We start from the raw sequence: 17,050 nt of genomic DNA, 5'->3' as shown, positions 1-17,050 counted from the left end.
TGCAAAACTAAAGGAAAATTTGGCTCTGACTCAAGAATCTTATGCTTATCCAATATATCATTTAAATGTAAAGGCAGTTTTGAGCTCAAAAGTATAACTTCTATTAAACATTTCTGAACAAATTACTCAAAGAAATTACTGCAGCCAAATAAAAATTAAATCAGAACAAAGACCTCAAAACAGGGGAAGACAAGAGTATAAAAATGGTGGTGAGCAATGGTTCTTGTAAATTTATAGTTATCTCTGAATAACTAATAATGTGAATATGAGCAGCAGTACTCATTTAGAAAGAATTCTGAAACAGTCCAAAATACATGTTAAGGGAGCATTTAATAGCATCCTGGAAAGAAAATTTTAAATTACTGACAGGGAAAGAAAAAGAAAGTAAAAACATTTCCAACATTGTTTAACTGGAAGTGGATAAGGAAAGATTTAGAACAGGATAGTAAAACATTTGGTGGAGGATATGGTCATGAATTAATTTTGGTATTAAAATAAGGAGAAATCACTAGTAAAATAAGGTTACAATAGTAAAACTTGTAAATTATTCATGGGAAACGGGATATGTAAAAATCACAATTAATGCAGCCAACTAAGATGAAGGAAAAGAAATTTTGGAAGAATTAAAAGTAATTACAAGATAACATGAAAGGAGCAAGAATAAATATGTACGTTATTTCAGTAAAGATGTGAAGCTTAAACTCCTTCTCAAAGGAGGAAAAACTAATAGAATGAGATTTAAAAAAATGAAAATGAAGGGATGGGCACAGGCAAATTGAAAGTAAGAAAAGTAAAGGAAGCAAACCAATATAAAAATTTAAACCTACATAAGCTTAGTTTACTATGAAAATAAATAAAAGCTACAAATAAATAAAATCAAGAATGATTATGTATCAAATAATATAGCCACAAATTATATACGATAAAACCTCCTTGAAACACAAGGAGCATTCGATAAGAATTATAATCATAATGGACGACCTTAATATACTGCTTTCAGAATTTGACAAGCACGGAGGTAGAGACGAAGGTTTTTCTGGGAGTCTACAGCTAGCCTTCTGGCATCTAGTCCCCAGTGTGATTAGAGCCAGACTATTAGGGGTGGGAATAGCAGTGTTTTCACTAGCAGCCGCATGATTGGGTGTTGCACCCAGAAGCACTATGCCTAGCTGCAACCATCCCTGGTTCATTTGTCCTTCCAGAGATTCTGGAGTGCTCTGATAGCTTCTAATAAACCATTTTTTTTAATTATTTATTAATTTTTTTGCTTAAGCTAAAGAAATGTCTGTGTCTGTAACTACAAACTTTTTTTTATTTGGAAAGTAATATGGCAATATTTATGAAAATTTGAAATGCATATAGACTCTGACCCAATAAGTGAAAACAACAAAATACTCAAAATTAGCACTTCTGACACCAGCAATATGATTTCTAGTAATTTGTCTCTGACAATACCTAAAATATATGATAGTATATGTGCTGCAGCATTCCTTCAACAACAAAATCATAGAGGACTTATGAATAAGTTACTGTATATCCATACTATGAAAGTCTATGTCACTATTAAAAAGACTAAGATTGACTGACTGTATTGATTTGGACACCTGTTCAGAATATCTAGTCCAGTGAAAAAGGCCTATTAGGGAACGATATGCATAACTATGATCCTTTTGTTGAATGTGTATGTGTGTCTCAAAGCAAAGAAAAAATATCAAAGTATTTAAACCATGGTAATCATAATAGTAGTTAAAGATGAGAGTAATGGGGAAGAAGAGAAAGATGGCTCATTTGTTTTTTTTATTTTCTGTAGTGTTTGAAATGTTTAAAAAAAGTTTTTTATAGTTCAAGAGTCTGAAAAACTGATATCTTAACAAAAAACAAGGAAAGAAACTGCTAAAATTTGGCTCATAACATCAGCAGGACACATACTTAAGATTTACAACTGTAATTATAGTCTGTGGAAATTTCATGGGGGCTGTTACCACAATGACAAGTCAAGCTTAGACAGCATGGAGAGAACATTAATGCTGTCAAACCGAGCTTATTCACAGAATTCCTGAGACTTACTATATATTAAATGCAGAAGTTTCTAAGTGAAGTAAAAATTGCTGAGCTTTCATGGTTACAAACATTTATACACTCGGGTCTGGCTATTCCATAGTAAAGCAGATGTTTTCCGTGCCACCTAGAAATAAAAAGAAGTGGTGATGTTTCTCAAAGAGTTAGACCAACACAGCAGGGACTGGGAAGCTATTTGCCTCTCAAGTTGAAATTTTGATGTTCCAAGAAGGATCTGTGTGTTTAGCATATATTAACCGAGTTTCTCTCCCTTTTTATTCAAGGATGATACTGGCGCCCTAGGTATTGCCTCATGGGTGAGTGGGATGGAGACCATATCTACTCTGTGTTTGATTTTCATAAATGGAAGCTTCCTTGGGTTTTGGAGCTTTGGATCTGGGATCAGAAGATCTGTGTTCAAAGCCTAGCTTTGCCACTTTCCATGTGACTTGGCCTGCAACTTAACCTTTTGCCAAGTCTATTTTTTCATCTTTAGTAATAGTATCTACATTTCATAGAGCCATGAAGAGAATTAAATGAATTAATGGGATTATCTGTTTGGCACATAGCAAATGTTCAATTAACAGGACCTACTGCTGTTGCTCTGAAAATCAGAATAGTGTTTTCCAGGTTTCTCTACTATAAAGTGACTATTTTTCTTTTTCCATACTCTTCTTATTAAAAGACAGTCACTACACCCAGGGGAGTGAATCTCCCTGGCAACGTGGAATATGACTCCTGGGGAGGAATGTAGACCTGGCATCGTGGGATGGAGAACATCTTCTTGACCAAAAGGGGGATGTGAAAGGAAATGAAATAAGCTTCGGTGGCAGAGAGATTCCAAAAGGAGCTGAGAGGTCACTCTGGTGGGCACTCTTATGCACAATTTAGACAACCCTTTTTAGGTTCTAAAGAATTGGGGTAGCTGGTGGTAGATACCTGAAACTATCAAACTACAACCCAGAACCCATGAATCTCGAAGGCAATTGTATAAAAACGTAGCTTATGAAGGGTGACAATGGGATTGGGAAAGCCATATGGACCACACTCCCCTTTGTCTAGTTTATGGATGGATGAGTAGAAAAATAGGGGAAGGAAACAGACAAAGGCACCCAGTGTTCTTTTTTACTTTAATTGCTCTTTCTCACTTTAATTATTATTCTTGTTATTTTTGTGTGTGTGGTGATGAAGGTGTCAGGGATGGACTTTGGTGATAAATGTACAACTATGTAATGGTACTGTGAACAATCAAATGTACGATTTGTTTTGTATGACTGCGTGGTATGTAAATATATCTCAATAAAATGAATATTAAAAAAAAAAAAAGACAGTCACTAAGGCCAACCTGTGTTCAAAGGGAGGAGAATTGAGCTCTACATTCTACCTGCCAAAAGCAAGTGGGCCAGGCTTGCCTTCAAAATCTCCTGCCTCTCCTTTGTCCTTCCAATTATTCTCCCTCTCTCTTCCAAACACCCAGTACCTCTAGATGACCTCTCTCTTTCTCCTAAATAAACAAGAAAGTATTGGATATCCTCCTTTATGCACAGGGTAAGCTTTGTTCTCATACTTCCTGTTAGTTTGCCTTTTAAACGGTTTCACTGTTGAATAAAGACCTTTTTCCCAGATGATCCTGGAGTCAGACAGACCTGGGTTGCAGTCCTGGTTCTGGTACATACATACGACCTAAGGCAAGTCACTTAAATTCTCTGAGCTTCATCTGTAAAGGGGCGTAATAATACTGACTGCATAGCAGCATTCTAATAATTGAGCATAATACATGAAATTCCTCATCTTGATGATGACAATACAGGTTTCTGAAGACTATGAAGGTTACCGCCAAGGACAGGCTTGCTTTGGTCATCTGAGATAAGATAGGCATGGAATTAGAAGAGTGGGGACAGTCGGGTATCTCAATTCAATTCTCACCTCCTCACCTCAACTTCAATCTCTTTCCTTGTATTCCTCTGCCCTACATTCATTCAACAAATACTTGTCAGTGCTGGGCACTGTAGTTCATTGTGGGGGTACAGTGGTAAACAAAGCATGCCAGACACTGGAGCCTGGTTTCCATTCTCATCCTCTCTGCTTCTAGGCCTCTAGCTTGGACCTCTCCTACCTCACTCTCCTGTCCAGAAAGTTATCCTCAGTCTTCTCGTTGTTTGGGGGCCCTTCGGCCCTCAGGGATGAGGGCAATGAGAAACCAGGTACAGGAGAAACTGATGGGATGGAATAATATAGATAATGCATAGAGGACGGCCATAGGATATGGCAAAGAGATCCCAGCCATCGAGTGGTGAGATCCAGCACTCTGTCTTTTAAGGCATTTGAGTCCATGTGTGGACTGCAAAGATTAAATTCCACTGCTTCCCAACTGTGCCTAATTATCCTGAAGCCCTGCAATGACTGTTAGTATAAAATGTTTGCATCAAATTTTTAACAGAACACTCACAAATGCCTTTATTAAAGAGCTCTGACTTGGGAAATAGGACCATTTCTAATCTGAAACCTGCCACAAAGTTGCTGTGTGATCTTGGGCAAACCACTGATACTTTCCGATTTTTTCTATCAATTTCATTTATAATTATGCTTGTTGTGGTTTTAAGAGATGATCATAAATTGTTTGATACCCTTCCCTCTAAGAAAGAGAGCTCAATTCTCCTCCCTTTCAATACGGGCTGGCCTTCGTGACTTTATTCCAATTAAAGGGGTATGGAAAAAGGAAAATAGTCACTTTATAGTGGAGAAACCTGGAAAACACCATCTTACCCAAGTAACCAAGGTTGGCATCACAAATAATAAGTCATGTTTATATCATGTGCTCCCTGATAAAATGTGACAATAAGGACACATCGTCTCCTTGTGATTCTTCCCCCAAATCCATAGCCTTAGGCTGTTGCTAAGAAAACATTAGACAAATTCAAATTGAGGGACATTCAACAAAATTTCTGGCCACTATTCTTCAAAAGTGTCAAGGTTCTGAAAAATTAAGAAAGCCTGAGAAACTGTCACAGACAGGAAGAGACTACAGAGAGATGACAACTAAAAGACAAAAAATCTAATAAAGTTCAGTTAATAATACTAGACCAATGCTAATTTCATAATTTTGATAAATGTACCATGGTTATGTAAGATGTTAACATTAACATTAGAGAAAGCTGGGTGAAGGGTATGCAGTATCATTGCAACTCTTTGAAATTTAAACTTATTTCAAAATTAAGTTTTAAAAATTATTCCTATTAGTACAGCAAACTTTACTGACATTTTTCAGCATCTATTAGTTATTTCACAGGCAGCACATTCATCAATTTAAAATTGTAGAAGAATTCAAAATAATGCTCTAAATCAGAGAAGTGTGCTGTGAAGGGCACATTGGACCCTTCAGCTGGAAATGAAAGTGGTAAAATCTATTTGGAAAGATAGTTGCCCATAAGAGTCAAGAGCCTTAAACTTCCTTATACCCTTTGGCCCGAAGTCCCACTTTTAATAATGCATCCTTAGGAAGTAATTAAAACTGCAGATTGGGAATTCTATACAGGAAGGTTGCCACTGCATTATTTGCTGTAATACCCCAGCCATTGAAAGGAACATTTCAAGAACAAACATAAAGCTCATGATATAAAGTTAAGCGAAAAGAATTATTAAACTATATGTAATCAGATTTCCATTTTTTCTCGTGTTAGCACTGATGTGGGATTATGTGTTGATTTTCATTTATTTTTCTCTGCATTTTTATAATTTTCCTAAAAATTTCCTGCTATGTATTCCTTTTATAACCAAAAATTACATCATAAAATGGATTTTTTTTGTAAGCAGAGGCACCACAGGTGCATTTATGGCCTAAGCTCTGTCTGGTACAATGTTGTACTAGCGCTCTCGCCAGGTGCCTTCTCTTTTAAGGCCTCTGAACTCCCTCACCCATGTGCTTTCTCATACCACATTTCATTGCTGAGCTTCTCTGCCAGATTCTGTAAAGGAGGACTCTGTCTCTCAAACTGGTTCAGAATTTACCATGGACAAATTTTTAAAACTGTATATATAATCTTTAAATACAAATCAGTTACAGTGATCCTTTCTTAGGGATTTGGACATATCCAGATGAACTGTCTCACCATTGGACAGAGGTTGGATTAGCTGGAGCAAGTAAGAAACTTTTCCCTGGCTTTATAATCTTCTTTTTACAATAGGATAAGCAGAATGAAGCTTTCCTCTCAACATCTCCTACATTTATTCAATACTCAACAAATATCCATTGTGTGTCTATTCTATTCCAGGCAATGTGCTAGGCCCTGGATATGCAGGAATAAATTAAGTAGACATTATCCCTGCCTTCATGGAGCTTACAGTCTAGGAGGTAGAAAGATATCAAACAAGGGAACTCACAGGTAAATACTGACTTACAAGTGGCAACGACAGCTATGAGGTAAAGCAAAAGAGTTCTATTCCATCAGAGAGAATAAGGGGGGTCTTATTTAAAATTGAAGGATCAAGGAAGCCATCTTTGAAGAAGCGGAGGGAAGAATGTTCCTGGCAGGAAGGAGCAAGGATATAAAGTAGGCAAGAGATTGGCAAGTCCCGAAGCTGAAAGAAGGCCAGCATGGCTGGTTTTGTTGTGAATAATGGTGCCAGTGAAGGAGAAGAGATTGGAGAGCTGTGAATTGAACCAAGGTTGCCCCTTGAAGAGATGGAAGGCAAGGAACAGATCTTGGAGTGACACGTGGCTAATTAGCCTGAGCCAGACAGACTTGGTGGCCCCACCCAAAATGTCCTGACAGAGGCATTGATGGTTATTTTGAGCCCTAAGTGAATTTTCTCCAAGAAACCATGGATATCATGTTTCTAAAACCTTGACAATCAAGGTCTAAGAAATTTTCAATAGTTTATTTTTAAAAGTACAAAAAACAGAGATGCAAAATTTTGTAATCTCTTTTTGAATAAACAATGTTTTTAAAATGGCATTGTTTCTGTGGTCTCTCAACTTGTGCAAAAGGAGAAACGTAACTGATATCCAACTGTAATAAGAATTGTGTGCTTTATGGGAAAGCAACTTCTAAATTTAAAGTTAATATGCAAATGAAGTACTGGCATGATAGCTTATAAGAAAACCAATTATGAACAAGTAACACGAAAAAGAGAAAAAGATAATATAAGAATATTGATGGGCTTTTTTTAAATTAAAAAAATAAAGTTATCAAAATTGTCAGGTTAATTGTGAGGACCAGTTTCACTAAAAACCTTAAACTCTCTCATGGTCCATACCTCCACAAATTTTCCAGGTAATTTATTATCCTTGCCTATATAACATATAACCTTGAGGACAGTTTGAAGAATGTTTTCCATTAGGTGTTTTCTTCACACCAGTTACTGGAGCACTAAGTAATAGGCCTGACTTAGAGGTGAATAAGCTGTTATGGCTAAGAAAGACATCCCATCACATCCTACCCTCTGCACTCCCCAGCCAAAAGGAGAGCTCAAAGAACTGGAAACATATGCTGAAGATCACTTAATTCTCTGGGCTGGGACTATGAGTATATCTAGAGTTGGCTCAATAACCAAAAGGCAACAAAATGAAAGAAAATAGAGGCCATGTAATTTTCTGTACCCACACAGAGCCACAGATTTTAATGGCTCTTGAAAGCTTTTGTGGATGCTAACTCAATATCCAATGGCATTGTCCATCATTTGCATGGAAAAGGAAATTGAAACACAATTCAAGAAGACCAAAGGAAGAAAGCCAATGGACATCAAAATTCATCCCTCCAGAGAACATGACAGAGTAGGGAGCTCAGGGATTCAGTCCTTCCACCAAAACAAAGCAGGTTGCTCTGAAGCAAATATTTTGAAACTCCAGAGGTCAGAAGAACACTGTACAGCATCCAGGGAAAAGCAGTAGGAAGAGGCAGGTAAATTATGGTAAAGAACTGTAAATTGCTCTCTCCATGTGGTGGCTACCAGTGCCCCTCCCCCACTCTCACCACAGGTTGCTGCCGGGTCCAGTCCCTGGGTAGTGCTGGTGACAGAAGGGACCTAAAAATCCTCTTCCCCAAGAACAGGGGTGGGCATGGCCAATTGACTATCATGGCTCGTGATGAGCAAATTACAATAGCTGTATCCTGGCTCTGAGGGTAACTATTGTTTCAACCTTCTCTGGAAAGTGGCCGAGGTGGTTAGATAATTAAAGACACTGAGCTTCCTCAGGGCTGCGGGGGACAGTTAGCTGAAGGGCTGCATTTGCTGGGCAGGCCAGGAAAGTTCATCTTTGGGGAGCTATCAGAGAAGCTTTTGGAGTCCTTCCTGATCCGCTCCCCAAGGCACTTTGGAGTCAGTTTGTGCCACCTTCATGAGTCTCTGGCCCTACTGGCAGGGAAAGACTGACTTGGGAAAGTCCTCTCCAGGGTGCCCGCCTCCCAGAATCTGCCCTTCAGGCAAAAGCAGCATGAGAAAACAAAAGGGTATAAAAAACTATAGAGGCAGACAGACTGGAACAAAGGCCTGTCAGTGTCAAATACCCAGGACAGGAAGGTCTGTCTCCTGGAAAACCAAATTGCTGTAAACAGGGGAACTCCAAAACAACTAACCATCAAAAGCCCATAGCAAGACACAGGCCCAGAAAGACAGAGAAAACCCTGCACACTGTATTTGCCTTGGGTAGACTTCCTGATAGGAGGGCTGAAGCCCAAGAAAATCTCTGTCTTATCACTAGCTGGTTACAAAACCAAGAAGCAGACATCTCAGGGAGTAATGCCAAAGATAACATTTAAAATATTAAATGTACAGTATGCAAAAAAGAGTACCATACAAAAAAAAAAAAAAAAAAAGAAAAGAAAAAGAAAGAAATAGGAAATGATGGCCCATCCAAACGGTAGATAAAGAAAACAGAAAACACCAACAAAGATAAAGACACAGAAAACACCAACAAAGAAGATGAGAATGTAGAAATAGCAAACAAAGCCTTTTAAAAAAATGATCTTTAAAATGCTCTAGAAAAATTTCAAACAGAGTTGAGAGAGAGTTCTGGAGGTTACTCTTATGCAAGCTTCAGCCAGATATTATAATTTGCCACAGTATGCCAAGTTCCATCCAACAAGAGTCCTGAAAACCCTGAAGAATACCCTGGCTCTAGCTAAGTCTCTACAAAAATTGACTTATAAATTTTTAGAAACTTAAGGCCTTCAGATTATTCCTATGCCAGATAAGCCCTGAAATCCAGAGGTACCACTCTCTCCAATAGTATAAACCAGTTTCATTCCACTACCCCATAATATCAACACCTCTTTTCAGCACAAAGAAGTTAGAATAGTCATTGCACAGACATCCCCGAAGATTGAGAGAATGATCAGATGAGAGGCAAGAGCTGTAATGGAGAAGTCAGGATTTAACAAATGATTATGACACTGACTTACATAGATATTTCTCTTTAGTTTCTAGTGTATTAGAGTAACCAGAGGAAATACCTGAAAATGTTGAACTGCAATCCATAGCCTTGATCTTTGATAATGATTGCATAAATACATAGATTTTATTTTGTGACTGTGTGATCGTGGAAACCTTGGGTCTGACATCCCCTTTATCCAGTGTATGGGTAGATGAGTAATAAAAGAAGGATATGCATGAAAAAAATAATAGATTGGGAATATGGGGAAAAATGCTCCTAGTAAACTATGGACAATAGTTGATAGTATTACTTTAATAACCTTTCTTCAATTGTACCAAGTGTAACTACTGTTAAAAAAAAATAGTAGAATTACAAAAAAGTGCTATCATCAATTGTAACAAATTTTCCACACCAATGCAAGTGTTAGTGGTGGGGTGGTATATGAGAATCCTGTATTTTATGCATGAATGTTCTGTAAACCCACTTCTCCAATAAAAAAAAAATGCTCTAGGAGATGAAGGAAAGTATAGAAAAAGAACTAAAAGATATCAGGAAAACAATGAATGAGAAATATGAGAGTCTCAGTAAAGAGAAAGAAATTTTAAAAAGGGACCAAAAGATCTACTGGATTTGAAGACCACAAAAACTGAAATAAAAAATGTCCAGGAGGGTTTCAAGAGCAGACTAAAGCTGAAAGAAGAAAGAATCAGTGAATGTGAAGGCAAGACACTTTAAATGAGTCAGGCTGAGGGATAGGAAGAACAGAAATATTAAAAGCAAAAATAGCCTAAGATAGCTATGGGACACCATCAAGTGCACCAATATATGCGTTATGGGTATCCCAGAAGGAGAAGAAAGAGAGAAAGCAGCAGAAGGAATAGACAGAGAACTTCCTAAACTTAGCAAAAGACATGAATATGCACATCCAAGAAGCTCAGAGAAAACCAAACAGGATAAACATGAAGAAAAATACACTCCATCACACATTAATTACGCTATCAAATGCAAAAGACAAGGAGAGAGTTCTGAAAGCTGCAAGAGAAAAGCAATGTGTTATGGACAAAGGAGTCCCAATTAGATTAAGTGCCAGATTCTCATTGGAAACCATGGAGGTGAGGAGGCAGTGGATTGAAATACCTAAACTGATGAAAGAAAACAACTTCCAGCCAAGAATTTTATACACAGCAAGCAAAAATGAGGAGAGATTAAGACATTCTCAGATAAACAAAAGCTGACGGAGTTCATCGCCAGTAGATCTACCCTACAAATAATGCTAAAGAGAGCTCTTCAGGCTGAAAGGACACTAGACAGTGATTCAAAGCAGGATAAATATGAAACAAAGACCTGCAGTAAAGGTTACCATTTGGGTGATTATAAATGCCAGTATTATTGTATTTTATTGTTTGGTATGTAGCTCCATTTCTTACTTCCTACAGGTGCTAAAACAAAAAATGCATAAAAAGTAATGATAAATCTAGGTTTTTGGACATACAATGCATAAAAATATAAGTGATAACAAGCACAAAAAAATGGTGGGGTCACAAGTGTATAGGAAAAGTATATATGTATACTATTAAGGTTAAGTTGTTATCTAACAAAATATAATTGTTATTTATTTAGGAGGTTAAATTTTAACCCTATGGCAGCCACAAGGAAAATAGACAAAAAATATATCCAGATAGAAATAAGAGGGTACTCAATATGATACAAGCAAAAAAAAGTAAATAAATATAAAAGTAGGCTTTAAGAGAAACAAGGGACAAAAAGGTATAAGACTTACAAAGGCTAACTAGCAAAATAGCAGAAGAAAGTCTCATATTATCAGTAGTGACTTTAAATGTAAATGGATTAAACTGTCCAGTCAAAAGGCAGAGATAAGCAGGGTGGATAAAAAAGCATATCCCAACTATATGTTGTCTGAAAGAGACTCACTTAAAATTCAAATATACAAGTAGGTTGAGGGTGAAAGGATGGAAAAAATGTATCATGCAGTAGTAACCAAAAGAGAGCTGGGTGGCTCTACTAATATCAGATAAAGTAGACTTTAAGTAAAAAACATTTATGAGAAACAAAGATGGTCATTATATACTGAAAAAGCGGACAATTCAGTAGAACAATGCAACAACTATAAATATATATTAACATAACAGCAGAGCCCAAAATATGTTAATAAAATACTGACAGATTTGCAAAGAGAAACTGACAGTTTTGCATTAATAGCAGAAGACTTTAACATACCACTCTCGATAATGGATAGACCATCTAGTCAGAAGATCAGCAAGGAAGTACAGGACTTGAATGATACACTAAACCAACTAGATCTAACAGACATATATAGAGCACTGCACCAAACAAAAACAGAATACACATTCTTCTTGAGTACACGTGGATCATTCTCCAGGATAGACTGTATGTTGGGTCACTAAACAAGTCTCAATAAATTTTAAAAAACTGAAATCATGCAGTGTATATTCTTTCACCACAAAGGAATGAATCTAGACATCAATAACAGAGGGAGAAATGGAAAATTCACAAACACGTGGAAATTAAAAAACATACTCTTAAACAACCAATGGGTTAAAGAGAAAACCAGAAGTGAAATTATAAAATATCTTGAGGCAAATGAAATGAAAATGCAACACACCAAAACATGGGATGCTGCAAAGGCAGTGCCGAAAGGGAACTTTATACCTATAAATTCGTACATTACAAAAGAACAAGGACATAAGAATTAACCTCAAAACTGGAAGAACTGGAAAAAGAAGAGCAAAGTAAGCAAGCAGAAGGAAGGAAATAACAAAGATCAGATGGAGATAAATGAAATAGAAAACATATAAACAACAGATAGAATCAACAAAACCAAAGTTGTTTCTTTGAAAAGATAAATAAAATTGACAAATCTTAAGCTAGCCTGACAAAGAAAAAAACAGAGAGGATACAAATAATAAAAATCATAAATGAAAAGGGGCATTACTACAGACCTCACTGAAATTAAAAAGGGCTAAAATAAGATACTATGAACAACTGTATGCCAAAAAATTAGATAACTTCGATGAATTGGAAAAATTCTTAGAAACATACAAACTACTGCATGGTCTCAAGAAGAAAGAGAATATCTCAAAAAAAAAAAAAAAAATTTCTAGTAAAGAGATTGAATCAGTAATCAGAAACCTCCCAAGAAAGTAAAACCAGGACCAGAAAGCATCACAGGGGAAATATAGCAAACATTCTAAGACTTAACTCCAACTGTGCTCAAAATCTTCCAGAAAAAAAGAAAAAAAAAACTGAAGAAGAGGAAACACTCCCTAACTCATTCTACAAGGCCAAAATCACCCTCATACCACAGTGGTTAAAGATACCACAAGAAGAGAAAACTACAGACAAGTATGTCCTATCAATATAGATGCAAAAATCCTCAAGAATATACTAGCAAACCAAATTCAACAGCACATTAAAAGAATTATGCACCATGATCAAGTGGGATTTATCCCTGGTATGCAAGGTTGATTCAATATAAGAAAATCAGTTAATGTCATATATCTCATTGAAAGAACAAAATTTTAAAAAACACACATATGATCATCTCAATCAACACAGAAGAGGCATTTGACAAAATGCAGCACCCTTTCTTGATAAAAACACTTCCAAAAAGATAGGAATAGAAGGAAACTTCCTCAACATGATAAAGGGAAAATATGAAAAATTCACAACTAACATCCTACTTAATGGTGAAATACTGAAAGCTTTCCTTCTGAGATCAGGAACAAGACAAGATGCCCAGTGTCACCACTGTTATTCAACACAGTGCTGGAAATTCTTGCCAGAGCAATTAGGCAAGGAAAAGAATTAAAAGGCATCCAAATTGGAAAAGGAGAAGTAAAATTTTCCCTATTTGCAGATGGTATGATTCTATAAACAGAAAATCCTGAAAAATCCATTGAAAAGTTCTTAGAGCTAATAAATGAACACAGCAAAGTGGTAGGGCACAAGATCAATGCCCAAAAATCAGTAGTGTTTCTATACACAAGCAATAGATGATTGGAAGAAGAAATCAAGAAAAAAGTCCATTTACAACAACAACTAAAAGAATGAAATACCTAGGGATAAATCTAACCAAGGACATAAAGGACTTATATACAGAAAACTATGAAACATTGTTGAAAGAAATTAAAAAAGATCTAAATAAATGGAAGAACATTCTGTGTCCATTAAGATGTTAGTCCTACACAAAGGAATTTATAGATTCATTGCAATCCCAATCAAAAGTCCAACAACCTTCTTTTCAGAAATGGAAAAGCCAACCATGAAATCTATATGGAAAAGTAAGGGGCCCTGAATCACTAAAGCCATCTTAAAAAGAAGAATTAAGTTGCAGTCTCACACCTCCCAATCCTAAAATGCATTACAAAGCCACAGTATTCAGAACAATATGGTATTAGCATAAGGACAGATATATAGATCTATGGAACAGAATTGAGAGCTCAGAAATCAATCCTAATATTTATGACCAACTGATTTTTGACAAGATGACAAAAACCATTCAATAGGGAAAGAATAGTCTCTTCAACAAATGGTGCTGGAAAACTGATCTCCATTTGCAATTAAAAAAAGGAGGGATGTACCTCACACCATATACAAAAATCAACTCAAACTGGATCAAAACCTTTACTATAAGAGCTAGAACAATCAACCGTAGGGAAGCATCTTCAGAACTTTGTGTTAGATAATAGTTTCTTAGACTTTACACCAAAAGCATAAACAATAAGAGAAAATATAGCTAAACGGAACCCTATCAAAATTAAAAACTTTTGAGCCATCAAGGACTTTATCATGAAAGTAAAACAACAAACTATACAAGGGGAGAAAATACTTGGAAACCACATATCTGATAAAAGACTAGTATCCAGAACATATAAAGAAATCCTTCAAATTAACAACAAAAAGTCAAATAACCCAATTAAAAAAATTAGCAAAAGACTTGAACATACATCTCTCCAAAGAAGATATACAAATGGGCAGAAAGCACATGAAAAGATGCTCAACATCATTAACCATAAGGGAAATGCAAATCAAAACCACAATGAGATATCATTTCACACCCATTAGAATGCCTGCTATTTAAAAACATGGAAAATAACCATTGTTGGAGAGGATGCAGAGAAACTGGAACACTCATTCATTGCTGGTGGCAATGTAAAATGGTGCAGCTGCTGTGATGACAGTTTGGCAGTTCCTCAGAAAACTAAGTATAGAAGTACTATATGACCCGGAAATTCCACTACTAGGTATATACCCAAAAGAATTGAAAGCAGGGACTTGAACAGATTACTTGCACATTCAATGTTCATAGCAGCATTATGCAAGCTTGCCAAAAGATGGAAGCCACCCAAGTGTCCATCAACCAATGAATGGATAAATAAAAGTTGTATACACATGCAATGGAATGTTATACAGCCATAAAAAGAAATGAAGTCTTGATATATATGACAACATAGATGACCTTGGAAGACATCATATTTAGTGAAATAAACCAGACACAAAAGGTCACAATACTGTATGATCTCACTGATTTTAAACAATTAGAATAAGCAATCTCATAGAGGCAGAATCTAGAATATAAATTACTGGGGACAGGGTGGGGATAGAGAATGGGAAGTCAATGTTTAAAATACATGGGATTCCTATTTGGAATGATGGAATTGTTTTGGTAATATAGGGTGGGAATGTTGCACCACACTGTGAAAGCAATTAACAGCACTGAAATATGTATCTGAATATAATTAAAAGGGGAACTGTTTGATTGTATATATGGTATCAGAATTAAAAGTTAAAAAAAAAAAAAAAGTCCATGTAACTACACTACACAGTGAACCCTAAGTTAAACCCTGGACTTTAATTAGTACAATTATAAAAATGTGCTATCATCAATTGTAACAAATGTCCCACACCAATGCAAGTTATTGGTGGTGGGGTGGTGTATGAGAATCCTGCATTTTACACATAATTGTTCTGTAAACCCACAACTTTAATAGATAAAAAAAATCATCCCTACTGGAAGAGTTTCTCTGAATTTGAGATTTAGATATACTGTAAGATACAGCTTTGGACTTCTTGAACAATAACACAGAGCTGTATTGCCAAATAAACTTTAGCTCTCCCCATAAAACCTGGAAGTTATTAAGTCTTACAGAAATCATGAGAAAAATTGTCTTTCTGTTATCATTGGAATTTTTTCCTCTTCGAATACAAGAAAGAAGTAATACTAATAACTGCTTTCTTTTCATGCAATACCGAACCAAAGAAGTGATTTATTGCAAGGTTTCTACTAATACAGAGGTTATACACACCTAATGCTAATCCCCCAAGCTGGTAATTTATGTTAAAGCTTCCTGTTTCCATATCAAAATTGTGTAGTTAAAAAGAAAATATGAGATTTTCTTTAGGATTATGTTTTTTTTTTCTCTAACAAGTAGACAACATCAGCCAGCAATGAAATGGAATTTTCCAGTTGCAAACCCATCAAGTTAAGGTGCAGTAGGGTTACCTGCACGCTGACCACAATGACCAACGATGTGGCCATGGTCACTGCAAAGGACTGGTAGTCGGCAATGTGCTGCCCATCTTCCCCAGCCACATCGTAGAAGGTCCCATAGGGAATGAAGAAAAGAGCTAATGAGGTGTAGACTCCATGAGCCACGCAGATGAAAAATTTACGCTTGTTGAAGAGTAGATTCAGCTGTCCAGGTTCGTAGAGGTGGGGGTAGTCCAGGCTGCTCTGTTCACTTACGTCCTGAAAACGGAGAGTGACTTCAGTGGAGGAGAAGCAAGAGAGGCCCTGGAGTCCATATCTCCAGAAATAGCAAGTGCATTTTTAAGCATGATCTAATACGTGTTCCTCACTATGCCAGAGCACATTATCTGGTTTTCATTTCCAGAATAACTCACGAGATAATAAAAAGATCCCCATTTTACAGGTGAGGAATTAAGTCTCATAAAGAGACACCTGAGAGGTCACATAGCTATTAAGTAGCATAACCAGGACTTGACTTCAACCCAGATATTTGACTTCAAATTGAAGGTTCTTTCCTCCACTCTCCTGCAGGCAGCCACTCCTCAGAAGAACTCATGGTCCCACAGTTCCAGCACATCATGTGTTGCCAATGGACTCCTGTGGTTAGTTGCCAAGGTAGCACCCAGGAGATGGCAGCAGAGAGCTGTGTGGTGAGAATCGGCAAATCTGAGTTCTCAACTTTAGAGGGAAGGTGGGCAGAAAAGGAAAAGCAGGGGAAGGGGGAAATTACAGGTGGAATTGCAGGTGGGAAGGGGGCTGAGACTGAAGGCTTAGGGCCCGACTGGACTGTCCAGTGAGGGTTCCAATGGCAGTTACCAGGTGTTCAGGACAAAGAATTTGGACAGAATGAAAAGACATCACATTTGGCACCAACCAAGTCCTAGGAGAAAATAAAGCAGCATTTCTCAAACTTAACATGCACAGATTCTGATTCAATAGGTCTGGGGGATCCCTGAGACTCTGTATTGCCAACTTGTTCCTAATGATGCTGATGGCCCCTAAAGCACACTGTGAGCACCAAAGTCAAATGCCAAGACCCAAAAAGGATG

General features: G+C 36.9%; 1 protein-coding gene across 8 annotated transcripts in view; it reads right to left on the bottom strand.

Annotated features, from left to right (window-relative positions):
• Positions 1-17,050, bottom strand: part of ATP8B4 (ATPase phospholipid transporting 8B4 (putative)) — a 273,488-nt gene that overhangs the window by 8,621 nt on the left and 247,817 nt on the right. For all 8 annotated transcript variants that reach the window (XM_037834015.1, XM_037834017.1, XM_037834013.1 and 5 more), the window contains one exon: positions 15,975-16,220. In XM_037834015.1, coding sequence (XP_037689943.1) covers positions 15,975-16,220 — 246 coding nt within the window. The remainder of the gene's footprint in view (positions 1-15,974; positions 16,221-17,050) is intronic.

The sequence above is a fragment of the Choloepus didactylus genome, chromosome 4 (genome assembly GCF_015220235.1).
Source record: "Choloepus didactylus isolate mChoDid1 chromosome 4, mChoDid1.pri, whole genome shotgun sequence".
Lineage (NCBI taxonomy): Eukaryota > Metazoa > Chordata > Mammalia > Pilosa > Megalonychidae > Choloepus > Choloepus didactylus.
The sequence above is the reverse complement of the archived record's forward strand: the minus strand, read 5'-3'. Positions and strand labels throughout refer to the sequence as shown.